Consider the following 15007-nt stretch of genomic DNA (forward strand, 5'->3'; position numbering starts at 1 on the left):
AAAAATTCATTTCCATCTTGATGACTATCGTTTTCCAATCTCAGAGTTTTAGTTCTGTATCTCTGTTCCCTCTTTATATTCTATTCCCAGGTCTCCCACCTTAGTGGTTTTCATAAGGCATATTTATATTCACAATTACCTTTATCTACAAAGACTATAAACAGAATGAATTCTGTTCAAATAATAGGAAAAATGGTAATCCAGAGAGCAGATGCAAAACAGGAAGAAAAAAATATGATAAAGAATCAGGATTTGGTACAATAAGAGAAAAGAACATAATGAAAGAGAAATCAGAGGTTTCTTTTGAAAGGCAGATGGAGACTGTGAAAAAGAAGAGGCCCAAAAGTTACACATACAATGGGTTGAACAGCATGTATTACTCCAAAGATGGTTTTAATTTTATGATGCGGAACGGTTTATTATCAGGATGGACATTCAAATCTTCCCCAAAACTGATCTCAGCTTTGAGAAGACATGAATTTAGCCTAACTTGACTAATATCACATGATGTGAACTTGGCCTACGTGGACTAACTAGCATGATGAAGAGAAATAATCCTATTTTCTATCTTTTCAAAAAATCACCACTTAAAGTCCAACAATACTTTTGAGATATCTCAACTTTAATGCACACTCTTAAAGCATCTGGAAATGATTCTACTTACTCTCCATCCACTTCCGGTCTTTTACATACACAATGAAACTTGCCGCCAAAATCTATATAAAGATCGTTCTCCACGATATGAAAGATTCGCCCAATGACTATTTTATCCTTTGCAGGTCCCATCTGTGTAAGAGGAGAATGTCTCAGCATAGACGCGAAGGATTCCACATTTTTCGGAGAGCCCTAAATATGAAAAGAGACATTGATACGTATGTAATTCAATGCAAAGGTATAATATAGTAAGCACAGTAACAGCTTCCGTGCCCACGCAGCCACAACCTCTTGGCTTCTCTGGTTACTCGGACGGTAAAGAATCTGCCTGCATTGCAGGAGACCAGGGTTCGATCACTGGGTTGGGAAGATCCCCTGGAGAAGGGAATGGCAAGCCACTCCAGTATTCTGGGAAATCTCATGGACAGAGGCGCCTGGAGCGCTTGCAAAGAGTCGGACACAGCTGAGCAACTAACACATATACATACAGATTAATAGCTTACAGGGGAAGTTTTTAAAAGTCAATTTGCTGTATATTTGTTTTGCAGCAATAATAAAAACACTGAAATAAAATCTTGCTTTAAAAAGTCAGGTACACTCTTCAGCTTCCTCCTCATTCTTTTCCTCCTTGAAGAGCCAGAGAAAAGCAGGCATCTGTGCTTGGGTGGAGATGTGGTGGCCCCGGGTGCAATCTGGAAGGTGAGCAGGTAAGAGGCGTCCTTAGACAAAGCCTCAGGCCTGGGGTGAGGAGGGGGTGAGGAGGTGAATATGCACGGAGGGTATCCAAGAAGGTAACCGGCTTCATTCCTATATGCTGCGCTTAGTCACCCAGTCGCGTCTGACTCTTTGTGACCCCATGGACTGTAGCCCCCCAGACTCCTCTGTCCATGCAATTCTCCAGGCAAGAATACTGGAGTGGGTTGTCATGCTCTCCGCCAGGAGATCTTCCCAACCCTGGGATTGAACCCAGGTCTCCCTCATTGCAGGTGTTCTTTACTATCTGAGCCAGCAGGGAAGTCCTCATTCCTATATGACTATCTGCAAAAAAAAAAATACCTTTGAATACAGGTTAATGAAAGTGACTATAGTTTTAATACAAATTTAAATAAACATTAAGATAAAAATGATTATGTGTCATATAATTAGTAGTCTGAATTAGCAGTTCTTGTTACATAATATTTTTAAATGACCTGACTTTAATTTTAACATTTTAATGCTGTAATTTTCTTTTCCTAAAATAAAATTTTAAAGGAAAGATAGCTTTAACTGTTTTGTGTTACTCATTTCTAGAAGTTGTTTTACATACTGAATTTATTTGAAGTAGGGTTGCATATATAATACAGGGTGATTATTTCTTTTCATTTTAACTTACAAAAAATTTTTTTTCAAACACATGCTTTTTCAGAAATCCATGAGTACAGATTTGTGTGCCTTCTACTCATCTTTGGCAGAGAAGGCAATGGCAACCCACTCCAGTACTCTTGCCTGGAAAATCCCATGGACGGAGGAGCCTGGTAGGCTGCAGTCCATGGGGTCGCTTAGAGTCGGACACGACTGAGCAACTTCACTTTCCCTTTTCACTTTCATGCATTGGAGAAGGAAATGGCAACCCACTCCAGTGTTCTTGCCTGGAGAATCCCCCGGGACAGGGGAGCCTGGTGGGCTGCCATCTATGGGGTCATACAGAGTCGGACACAACTGAAGTGACTTAGCAGCAGCACTCATCTTTGGGCTTCCCTGAGGCTCATTAGTAGAGAATTCGCCTGCCACTGCAGGAGACATAGGTTCAATCTCTGGGTAGGAAGATCTCCTGGAAAAGGAAATGGCAACCCACTTCTTTCTTTTTCTTCATCTATTTTTTGGGGGTGGAGGTATTACTTAAAATTTTTTAATATATAAAGCATATGTGCATTGATGAGTGGTCATTAAGCCATGTCCAATTCTTTGTGACCCAAAAGACTGTAGCCCACCAGGCTCCTCTGTCCATGGAGTTTTCCAGACAAGACTACTGCAGTGGGTTGCCGTTTTCTTCTCCAGGGGATCTTTTCGACCTAAGGATCAAACCCTCATCTCCTGTGTCTCTTGCAATGGCAGGGGGATTGTTTACCACTGAGCCACCTGGGAAGCCTATAAAGCATATGCATAAATTAATATGTATAAACTATCATGCATATGAAGATATTTAATATACAGCTTGGAATCAGAGGAAGCACGAGATAGCAATGAGTGCAGGCACCTCATTTCACACATGAATACCGTATCTGCTACTCACAGCCATGTGACAGGCTGAAAAGTGATTTTAAATACAGGTTGCTTCAAAAGATGGAAAGTAGAAACATGACTAAAAATCTTAAAAGGAAGCAAACAGTAAAGCAGAATAACAAATATTCAGGAAACCTGGGCTCTATGAGTAACTCAGCCACTAAATAGCTAAAAATCTTGACTGTCACTTAACCTCTCTAGATCTGTCTTCTCACTTGTTAATGACAAGGTTGGATACCTATCAAGTTTAGGAGTAGGAATTCTTAAATATTCTACAGTATTAAAATGGTTTTATAAAGTAATAAACTGTTGAAAAGGGAAGACAAATCCTACCCAGCTCCCTCTTTTAACACAAACAGTAACAAAAATAATGAAATGGTATATGTACTTTACTTCCTATTAGTTAACAAGAAAAACATCTTTACATGTGTCTTCTCTGACAGGTAATTTATTTATTTTTCTTTTTTTTTTTTAATTTTAAAATCTTTAATTCTTACATGCGTTCCCAAACATGACACCCCCTCCCACCTCCCTCCCCATAACATCTCTCTGGGTCATCCCCATGCACCAGCCCCAAGCATGCTGTATCCTGCGTCTGACAGGTAATTTAAAAATGACTTTCTTCTATTAACTGTGCTGCAACAACTTCAGTTTCTTCAACCTACCCAATAAATGCTATGCTCATAACAAAGTTCTTTTAGTAAAATTAATGAAGTAGTAGTTCAAGATGGCACAGCGGATCCTTAACATTTTTCTCTCCCTCCCTCTGAAATTCCATTCAGTGATGGTAAAGAAAGTGAAAGTCGCTCAGTTGTGTCTGACTCTTTGCGACCCCAAGGCTTCTCCAGGCCAGAATACTGGAGTGGGTAGCCGTTCTCTTCTCCAGGGGATCTTCCCAACCCAGGGATGAAACCCGGGTCTCCTGCATTGCAGGCACATTCTTCACCTGCTGAGCCCCCAGGGAAGCTCAAGGATAATTGAGCTACCCCGTCTCTAGCGGATCTTCTCAACCCAGGAATTGAACCAGGGTCTCCTGCATTACAGGCAGATTCTTTATCAGCTGAGCTCCTAGGGAAGCCCAATGATGGTAAAAGAATGAACAAAAAAATTACAAACTGCCAATATTAAAGAGAACAGAATGGAGACAAAAAGTATGCAAGAAATTTAAACAACTTTCTAGTGGACCAAAGTATGCAGAAGGATGATAACTAGTGAAGGAGAGTGAAGGAAACTGCAGCTAAAAATACACAGAAGGAAGAAGCTATGAAAATCAGTCAATTTATTCTGAAGAATTCCATAAAGGCACAGGACTCCATCATGCCAGGAATTATAGAAAGCTGGAATGAGAAGCGAGGCTGAAAACAAGTGGAATAATTAAAAGAATATAGTCACAGAAGGCAATTTTCTGTCCAGCACAGAACATTTGACAGAAAGGCCAAGTGTACCACACCTAGAAATAAAAATAAGATGTTTATTGTCCTGGCAAAATAAATACAATATATTTTTCCTCTTCTCTAAAAAACATAATAATTAAACAAATGGTCTAAAGAAATAAGTCTGGAGGACTGATTATGCAGCAATAGGTAACTCAGTCCATCAGGAAAGAAAAGAATCAAAATGACAGCTGTCTGGCAAGGCATGAGCAGTTGGTAAGGCCTGGAGTAGGAGCACAGGCTCCTCAAGGCTCTGAGGTTGGACTGTGTGGCTCAAGTCCTGATGGTCCACTCACCTGCTCTGTGATTGGGGCAATGCACTTAGACTCTCTGTGCTACTGTTTACTCACATATAAAAGGGGGTTAATAATTATGCCTATTTCACAAGGCTGTTATGAGGATTAAATAAATAAATAGCCACATGTAAAGCTCTCAAAATATGCCTCTGGTAGGACCATCACCCCCTAAAATGTAGCTTAAAAAAAAATTAATCAATTCATTATAGACCCAGTCATCACTGGGCCTTCCTGGGTGGCTCAGATGTTAAAAGAATCTGCCTGCAATGCAGGAGACCCAGGTTCAATCCCTGGGTTGGAAAGATCCCCTGGAGGAGGGCATGGCAACCCACTCCAGTATTCTTGCCTAGAGAACCCCACAGACTGAGGAACCTGACAGGCTACAGTTCAAGGGGTTGAAAAGAGTGGGACACAACTGAAGCAACTTAGCACTCATGCACAGGCAGAGATTCAGATATAATATATTAGCTTAAGTGGCTGGGAGAGGCTTTTAATAGCTTGCTTGGTGGACTTAATGAAACCTAGACCCAACGAAAGACTACACTAGATGAAGTTGAAATACCAGAACTTCCTTAGTATACCATTGAGAAAAGTACTCAAAGGCTAGAAGAGAATATAATGTTAGGATGGATTTATTATTTATGATCTGTTCACCACCTCTTATTATGGCCCCAGGAGGATCTATAAGATACGTACTTTACCAAGACTAAAAGAAACACCTTTCAGAAGGGAGTACCAGCATTTCTGAGAGCTGTGTGGTAGCTGCTCTCTGTAGGCCAGACGGACACCCTGAACTCAATGGGAAATAATGAGATCCTTTAGTGGCAGGAGTCAGGTCAGCACTTCTTAGCCAACAACATGATGGGCATGGTTATCATAATGCTGCAGAGCCTAACAACCTGTAGAGTTTTCTGGTACTGGCTGGTTGGTTATGGTGTCCTTAGAAATAAAATAGATGGGAAAACTCTAATTCTAGAGAACAAATTGAATCACCACATATGAAACTCACAGCCCCTCAACCAATCCTTGAACCAATTCCCAGACAACAAGCTTTTCGAATGAAGAGGAGGTCATGTCCCCTTCCAGAAGGATGCTGTTACCAAACCCGAAATCTGGACCACCAATCTTCCTTCCAGCTTTCCCAAAGGGGTCTGTGGCTATTTACCAGAACTGAGGGAGGAGAAATTAGCAGACTTTTCAGAGATAATCTGAACTGACGCTAACTCTTCAAGAACAAATTCAGTGCCAGTCAGAACAAGGGCTTATGGAGATTGCGTGATAAATGGAGTTTTAGCTCAGATCTGTCTCATGAACCTGCTCTATGGTTATTCTCCCTAGAATGCACAACTGGAACATGTACAGTCAGCCACTGGCAGATCTCCACTGGTTCCTTGATCTGTGGAGTGAAGGCTATTAGAGTAGGAACGGCCAAGTGAGAACTTTCACTACCTACCAAAGTAAGTCAAAGGCAAAATACCACCTCCCTAGGGCACTGCAGCAGTCAGCACCTCTGTCAAGGACCTGGAAGATGCAGGGTGGTGACTCCTACCACATGCGCATTCAACTTGCCTACCAGGCCCTACAGAAAACACACAGGTCTTCCGGAAGGACAATTTATTGTCATAAACTTAACCAAGGGGTAACTCCAATTGCAGCTGTTGTTCCAGATGTGATTTCATGGCTGGAGTCAATTAAAATATCCCTCAGCACCTGGCATGCAATAATTATCTAACAAATGCTTTCTTTCTCTCGACCTGTTAGTAAAGATGATATACCTCCAGGTTACATTAACTCTCTAGCTCTATGCCACAGTCTAGTTTACATAGACTCTGAAGGCCACTCCATTCCACAAGACAGTATGCTGCTTCATTACACATGCTGACTTGACCTGGAAGCAGGAAACTCCAGCTACTCTCGACTCTACGCCAGAGGGTGGGAAATGAATCTCACAAAAATGCTGGGCCTTGGTTGAAATTCCCAGGGGGCCAGAGGTCTGGGCTATGTCGAGATATCCTTTCTTACCACAAAGAAGCTCAGTGCTTAATGGGTCTCTTTGATTTTTGCAGGCAACAAATACTTCATATGAACATGTTTCTTCAATTCTTTTAAAAGTAACCCCAAAAGCTGCCAGTTTTGAGTGGGGCCCAGAACAAGATAAGACTCTGCAAAAGGTGTAGGTCATCAGGCAAGCTCTTCCACTACTTGAGTTTTATAACCTGGCAGACGTGATGCTTGCAGTACAGAGATGGACAATGAGTATTCTGAGGTCTCTATGAGCAGCGTATGCAGAACTAGAGTAGCCCTAAATGACAGCAGTAGAGGGCTCTGAGCAGGGCACTTGAGTGATTATCTCTCTGCACAGACAGATGGCCTAAAGTGAGGACCAAAAATGATTTTATGTCAAGTGACTAATGATTGTGCTGGATGGTCAGAGATTTAGCAGAAACAGGATTGGGAAATATGTGACAAGAAGGTCTGCAAAAGAGATAGGAAGACAGATCTCTCTCAAACAGGCACAGAGTGAAAAAAATGAGTCACACGTGAATAATTTCTTCAGCAGAGAAGAATCTTAATAATCAAGGGACAAGACAGCTAGTCATGTGGAGTCAGCCAACCTCTCTCCCTGACACTCTTGCCCACCTCCCCAGTGGGTTCAAGAACAAACTTGCCACGACAGCAGGGATATGCTTCTGTCTTGGGGGTAGGAAGAGTATCTCAACATGGCCCAGACCACTGGCCAACTAGAAATTTTACCAGCTGCTAGGCCCCTGAATTTCTGTGGTATGGAACTTATACATAGATTCAGGAATACTGACTTCCACTCACCCTGTGAGTAGTGATCTGGCTACAGTCACTGCTAAATGACCAATCTACCATGGCAGAAACCAATACTAAGCTTCCGAGACAGTATGATTCCCTGGGAGCATCAGCCAGCCACCTGGTGGCAAATTGGTGACATAGGACTATTTGAAATGGAAAGGACAGTGATGTATTTATCACTGGAATGGACGTTTATTCTGAATATGGATTTGCCTTCCCTGCCCACAAAGCTTCTACCAAACCCACCATTCATGAACTTACAGATTCTCATGTTCATTGTCATGGTATTCCAAATAGCATTGTTTCTAACCAAAAAAATCATTAATTATGTGGGATAATGGGGTCACGCTTATGGACTTCACTGAGCTGACTAGTGCTGGATCTGGCAGACTAGTGAAATGAAACTTCTCTTTAAATTAAATTTTCTATTTTGAGACCATTGTAAATTCACATGCAATTACAAGGAATAATACGTGGAGAGCTCCTGCAATGTTTATCAGTTCTCCCAATGGTAACATCTTGTAAATCACAGTATAATATTACAAGCAGGAAAGTGACATTGATGTAATCCATCCGTAGTATTCAGATTTCACCAGTTTCAGATGGAATCATTTGTGTGTATATTTAGTTCTGTACACTTTTATCATATGTGAAGGTTCATGTCTACACCACCACAGTCAAGTCACTGGACGTTCACCACAACGATCCCTTGTGCTGTCCTTCCACTCCTTATCTCCCTTCTGCCCTATCCTAACTCTTAGCAACTATATATTTGTTCCCCATCTCAGTAATTACACTATTTCAATAATGTCATGTAAACAGAATCACAAAGTATGTAACTCTTTGGGACTGGCTTTTTTCACAAAGCATAACTCACTTGAGAGCCATTCAAGGTGCTGTATGTATCGATCACTGGTTCCTCTTTACTGTCATATTCCACAAGACAGATGTACCACATTATGCTTAACCATTGGCCAGTTGAAGGACATCTGGGCTGTTTCCAGTTTTGGGCTATAATAAATAAATAAAGCTCCTATGGCCACTTCTGTGTAAGTTTTTATATGAACATAAGTTCTCATTTCTCTGGGATAAACATCCTCTGCTCCAGTGTGCATTTATCTCCTTTGGGAGGATCTGACCATCTCAACCTGAGTAGCTGGTCAGAGGCCAGAGGACTTGAGTCGCTGACTCCTGGACTGGGAGTCTATCATTCCATGTTTGCCAGCTGACAACAGCAGAGTGCCCCAAGTTTTACAAAGAGAGGGAAAAGACAAATGGGATAATCACTGTTTAATTTTATTCCTAAATCCCTACAAACCAGGCTCCACTCAAATGTTATTCCTTTCTTTATTTCCTGTTATTTAATGCCAACAGATAAAAACAAACTTAAGCATCATAATCACACTAGAAAAATTAATCACAAGAAAAATCTTAATAAAACATTTAAAAGTAAAAACAAAGGAAAATCCAAACATATTACAAGAAGAAAGTGAGATGTCTAAGTAAAAATAAGAGTTAGGAAAGAGACATAATAAGTGAAAGCTAATGCTGAAATCACAGGAGTCTGATTGTATATGATCAGAGCATATTACCACCCAAGAAGCAGAATACATACAGAGTATATTCATCTTTTCTTTTAGGCAATGTATAGTACTATTTATATCAATATGTATATTACAGCTATTGATAGAAACCTACTTTCCTTAGAGATTTGCATCTACCTCAATACACTCTTTCATTGTTATTATATTAACTGGTCATTTCCTCTAAACCTGCTTTGAAAATGTTATACTCTACCATGAAACTAAATATTTCAGAAGGCTTTTATTACTAACTTGGAGATAATTCTCCTAGAATTCTATAATGTAAAAATCAGGGAATACTATGGTTAAAACCAGAAATGTTTTGCATCATTCTTTCACATATTAGTTTTTAAAACATTGGTGTGATTTTTTAAGTTGTCAATATAAAACTAGTGAGAAAACAAAGGGGTAAATAAAGTTGTATGAGTATTGCCAGTGTATGAATTTAGAAGACTTATATTAAAAATAAGACAACTGAAACCAATCCTTCAAATAAGCTATTTTTGGATTTTTCAGTATTCTGAAAAGACAAAATATCTGATTTAAATATTCGGTTGGAATATTCCAACATTTTGAAATAAAAAATACCAATAAGAAATATTCATGAAAAATTTAAAAAATTTACATAAAATCTATCTAATATATTGCTAAAATGAAACTATAAAGTGTATTATAACATCAGTATTCTACATAAATCAGCTAAAATAGTTACTCACCATCCTAAAACAATAAAATGTTCTGCACGGCCTTAAAAACTCTTGCAACCCATTTTCTCAATGTGCTGTAAAGTAACATGCCACCCTCTACTGTTAAGAAACAGTAACATTCATAAAGCAGAAAACCCATTTTTTTGCTCAACTGTTGCCACCTGGTGGCTACAAGATGGGTTTTTCACTACACCACAGCTTCCAATGGGCTTAACAGGTTCCACAAATCTCTGTTCTCTAGAGGAAATGGCAACCGCCTCCAGTATTCTTGCCTGGAGAATCCCATGGACAGAGGAGCCTGGCAGGCTGCAGTCCATGGGGTTGCAAGAGTCGGACATGACTTGGCAACTAAACTACTACTACTACTACTAAGTGCCATAAAAGGCTTAAAGGTTTTAAAATATTTTTAAAAGGAAAAAGGCATTTGACTTTAAAAATGTAATATTTAACAAATATTTACCAGGTCCTCTATATGTAAGCGTGTGCTATGTTGGTTACAAAAATGAAAAGGACTTGGTCTCCATCCTACAAAAAATAAACAAAACACTTTACAAAGACACATGAATAAGCCAATCTTAATGAAAGAAGGAAAAGAGAAATGTATAAGTGAGCATGGACGAATAAATGGACTTTCAGATCACTGAAACTTGAGATCCCTTGAGATCGCTGAAATAGGCAATTCACATGAACTGTCCTTGATTAAATTCCTGCCTGCAGGGGAAAGTTCCTTTTAAGTATAACTTGCTTGGTTCTTACTGAATATTTCGTATTTCTGAGGTGCATATATAGATACATGTGTCTACATTTTAAAGATAAGAATTTAACCAGTGAGTACAAGGTTGACTTTCATTCATTCATATATATATATACACGTGTGTATATATATGTGTGTGTGTATATATATGTGTGTATCAATACAGGAGACACAGGAGATGCAGGCTCGATTCCTGGGTTGGGAAGATTCCTTGGGGGACGGCATGGTAACCCATTCCAGTATTCTTGCCTGGAGAATCCATGGACAAAGGAGCCTGGAGGACTACAGTTCAATGGGTCGCAAAGAGTCAGACATGACTGAGCAACTAAGTGTGCACCACACACATGCACATTTTAATCAAAGCCCCTGGACTTTCAATATAAGTTTCATCTGGTTGGTGAGATGATAAAGGCCTAAAACAAGAGATGATTTTTACTATGGAATTTGTAGGCAGGGAAGCTAATTTTAGGGGGAAGAGCAAAGGTAAAAGATATCATGCTTTGTTTAGGGAACAGCAAAATGTCTATGCTCCAAAAGCTTTCTTTAAAGCAGAAACCATGTTACAAATTAAATCTTATATAGAACCCAATATATATAACAATAAGCATAGTATTTTGGTAGTATAAGTGCATTTTATCAGTTCAAATTCATAGAATTTACTTAATATTAAGTCAAAAACTGTGAACATGCAATTATTTCAATAAAAATTACAAACTAGTATCAGAAGTGAGGGATAACAACCCAGTTCTCAATTTCTGTATTTTGACTGCCTGATACCAAGAAAATCTACATATAACACCCCACATGTATAAGTGGGTGAGGAAACAGGCACTGTCACACACTATAAGTGGTGTGGTGCAGTCTGTATCTATCAAAACTCAAACTGCATGTGCATACTTTCAGTCAGTATATATCCCATATATACGGATAAGGGCATGCTCAGTTGTGTCTGACTCTTTGCAACCCCATGGACTGTACCCCACCGGGTTCCTCTGTTCATGGAATTTTCTAGGCAAGAATACTGAAGCAAGTCGCCATTTTCTACTCTAGGGAATCTTCCCGACCCAGGGATTGAACTGGCATCTCCGGCATCTTCTGCATTGGCAGGTGGATTCTTTACCACTGAGCCACTTCTTTTGAAATTCCAAGGACTGCAGCCCCATCAGACTCTGACAATGGCATTTCCCAGGTAGGACTAATGGAGTGGGTTGCCATTTCCTTCTCCAGGGGATCTTTCCCACCCATGAACTGAACCCCCATCTCCAGTATTGGCAGGCAGATTCATTACCACTGAGTCACTGGGGAAAGTAAAAGTGAAGTCACTCAGTCGTGTCCGACTATTTGCGACCCCATGGACTGTAGTCTACCAGGCTCCTCCCTCCATGGGATTCTCCAGGCAAGAGTACTGGAGTGGGTTGCCATTTCCTTCTCCAGGGGATCTTCCCAACCCAGGGATCGAACCTGGTTCTCCCGCATCCCACCCTATATAAATATGCAGAAAAAATGTAAATGCTCACTGTAGCACTGTCTGTACTAAGGGGAGGAAAAAAAAAAAACAGCCTAGAAGCTCACTAGTGAAGGTCTGGTTAGATAAATAATGCTACATCCAAACCATGGAATGCCAAACAAATATTTTTTCAGTGAGGTATACAGATAGCCTCCTGTATTTGCAGATGTGGCTAACTGTACCATTTATATAAAGGACTTGAGTATCCAAGATTTGGGTATCACAGAGGATCCTGGCACCAATCCCTTGTTGGATAGGGACAAGGGTAAGCATACTACACTACACATATATAATGATAAGGAAAAATATTCAAAGTTATACTTAAGTGAGAAGAGCAATTTTCAGCAGCAGCAATGAAAATATACTGAGTGCTCATTACCATGTCCCTGTACTAAGTGTTTAAATAATGAATTCATTTAATCTCATAATAATCCCATGATAGTTTCCTATTATTAAAAAGAGGAAAAGAAGATACATGGATATTACATAACTTTCCAAGGAAACACAGGCAGTAAATGATAGAAGAATCATAATTCAAAGCAAGACCATCTGAATCCAGAGCTTTCATTCTTAAATATTAATGATGTAGTTCAAAAACCTGTATGTTTTTAAGTATATCTGTATATATAATTAACTTATACTCATATGTGCATACATAAAATCTCTAGTAGTATGCATTTATAAAAATACACCTTCCAGCTTTGAGAAAATGAAAGGAGGCTTTTATATGCACTTAGTAACCTTCAGTGCTATTTATATTCTCCTTTCACAACATCACTTTTATACTTTACAATTTTTTTCAAAAATCCTGATCACACAATAAAGACAAACTTTATTCATCTTGTAATGTCAGGATACTCTGCAATTGAATGGTTCTAGAAACTTCGAAGAGCGAAATGAAAGATTTTTCACAAAATTAAATCTTTACACCAATGCCTATCAATTACTCATAGTCCTCATCAATAAATATGTCAGAAAAATACTGAATACCTCCAATACACACTGCTGCTGCTGCTGCTGCTGCTAAGTCGCTTCAGTCGTGTCCGACACTAAAACAAAACTAACGTGGTATGTTCGGTTTTCTTATTACTCTGGCAATTGTTCTTGCTGTGTTATTATTCTGGACTGCTGCTGCTAAGTCACTTCAGTCGTGTCCGACTCTGTGCGACCCCAAAGACGGCAGCCCACCAAGCTCCCCCAACCCTGGGATTCTCCAGGCAAGAACACTGGAGTGGGTTGCCATTTCCTTCTCCAATGTGTGAAAGTGAAGTCGCTCAGTCGTGTCCGACTCTTAGCGATTCCATGGACTGCAGCCCACCAGGCTCCTCCGTCCATGGGATTTCCCAAGCAGAGTATTGGAGTGGGGTGCCATTGCCTTCTCCTGATTGATTATTCTGGACTAGCACGTTTTATTAACGTGCTCAAACCTGTGCTATCCTCACTTGTTCAACTGTTTGTGAGCAGTCACACAGAAATTTCCAATTCAAAGACTGCCCAGTCTGTCTTAAAGTTCAAATGTGCACTGTGCGTTCTATTCCTTCATTCATGCATCTGGCAAACACGGACTGCTCACTAAGAGTCAAGCACTGCAGTTTTCTGTAACCCAGGACACTACCCGTCTGTGAACTGTTTGGGACTGGTTCCCAAGGGGCTAAGTACAGAAATTGGGAGTTTATTTTTATACAGTTTAATACTGCCAACTTCATGTCTGCTAGCTCACTAGCTCAAAAAAATCTAATCTGTATTTCTGCCTATTTCTTCCATTTCACCTATCTAATAATTTTATCGTATTTTACAGAATTATTGCCTGGGGCAGATGGATTTTTTTTTAAGGTCATTTACAGAAAAAGTGAAGCACTGATAGGTTAAATTACTTGCTCAACTTCATAGTAACACTAATTCTGTCATTTACCTATCCACTGACTTAAGAAATATTTCTGAAGAGCCTGGGACACCAGACACTAAGCTCCACGCTGCAGCTACTGTGCACAAGAGAAGCCGAGAGCCCAGCCTCTTCCAGCGTGAGTCCCACTCGGAGTCCCAGGAGTCGCCCTAGACGTGCCGCCGGCAGCTCTCGCTGCTGGTTTCCCTTCTAGCACTCAATTCAGAAGACGCGTGGAAAGGAGTGTGGACAACGCAGGCCCAAAATGTAGATACCATACAGAAGTACAACAAATCGACGAAAAATACGAGCGCACACTGTTCCAAGCGACCAGCCCAGACTTCCTTCCTACGCTGGGCCCCGCCCCCGGCCCCGCCTCTCGGTCTCACCCAACTTAGGCGAGCCCAACAACGACGTCAAACTCCGCCCTGCCCCCGGTTCCATCCTGACTCCGCCTCCAACCTCGCCTCCAGGCTCCGCCCCCAACTCCGGCCCCACCCGGCAACGAGTGCCTGGGTTAGCTCTCGCGACTCACCCTCGTCCGGCCGAGCTCCGCCTTCCACTGCAGCTCCGAGAGCCGTTCCAAAGCGCTCGCGAAGCCTCCTGGGCGCGGCCTAGGCTCCGTGGAATCAGAACTCTCGCTTCCGGAGCCACTCTCAGTGCCTGCTCCTCGACAGGATCGAGAAAAGAGAAACACTCGCAGAAAATGACTCTCGGCAGTCACGGCACGGGCCCGACACAGCGCCGCCATGACGGATCCACGACCTCTGACCTTTGGCTTCTCCGCAAGCGCGCAGGTCGCGGGGCGGAGCAACGAGGGGCCGCCCATTGCAGAGCCCCTTGGGCGGTGGGCGTGGTCTGGTCGGTGGTGGGGCCAAGTGTGGGTCGAGAGAGCTTCTAGTTGATGGACAAAATCTTTGATGGCTAGCAGCTAGCCCCTGCTAGCAGCGGCCCGCTAAGTTTTGCCTGGAAAGGCTTCTGACTCGCAGCGATTTCGCCCTCCCAGGTACCCCTTGGGCCTTGTGCTGCTGTAAATTCTGGTAATGCGACACTTGCTGCCCCCGCCTCCCGCGTCCTTCCCCAGAATGTCCGAAGGTTCTTACCCCCAC

At 41.4% G+C, this 15007-nt stretch overlaps 1 protein-coding gene across 1 annotated transcript in view; it reads right to left on the minus strand.

The window, feature by feature from the left end:
- The window catches only part of MRPS28 (mitochondrial ribosomal protein S28), a 106746-nt gene extending 92084 nt beyond the window's left edge, over nt 1-14662 (minus strand). The window contains exons 1-2 of the mRNA XM_052651450.1: nt 14434-14662; nt 665-846 (exon numbers count right to left, since the gene is read on the minus strand). Coding sequence (XP_052507410.1) covers nt 665-846; nt 14434-14649 — 398 coding nt within the window. The 5' untranslated portion in view covers nt 14650-14662. The remainder of the gene's footprint in view (nt 1-664; nt 847-14433) is intronic.
- Nucleotides 14663-15007: the final 345 nt, after the last annotated feature.

This window comes from Budorcas taxicolor, chromosome 14 (assembly GCF_023091745.1).
Source record: "Budorcas taxicolor isolate Tak-1 chromosome 14, Takin1.1, whole genome shotgun sequence".
Taxonomy (NCBI): Eukaryota; Metazoa; Chordata; class Mammalia; order Artiodactyla; family Bovidae; genus Budorcas; species Budorcas taxicolor.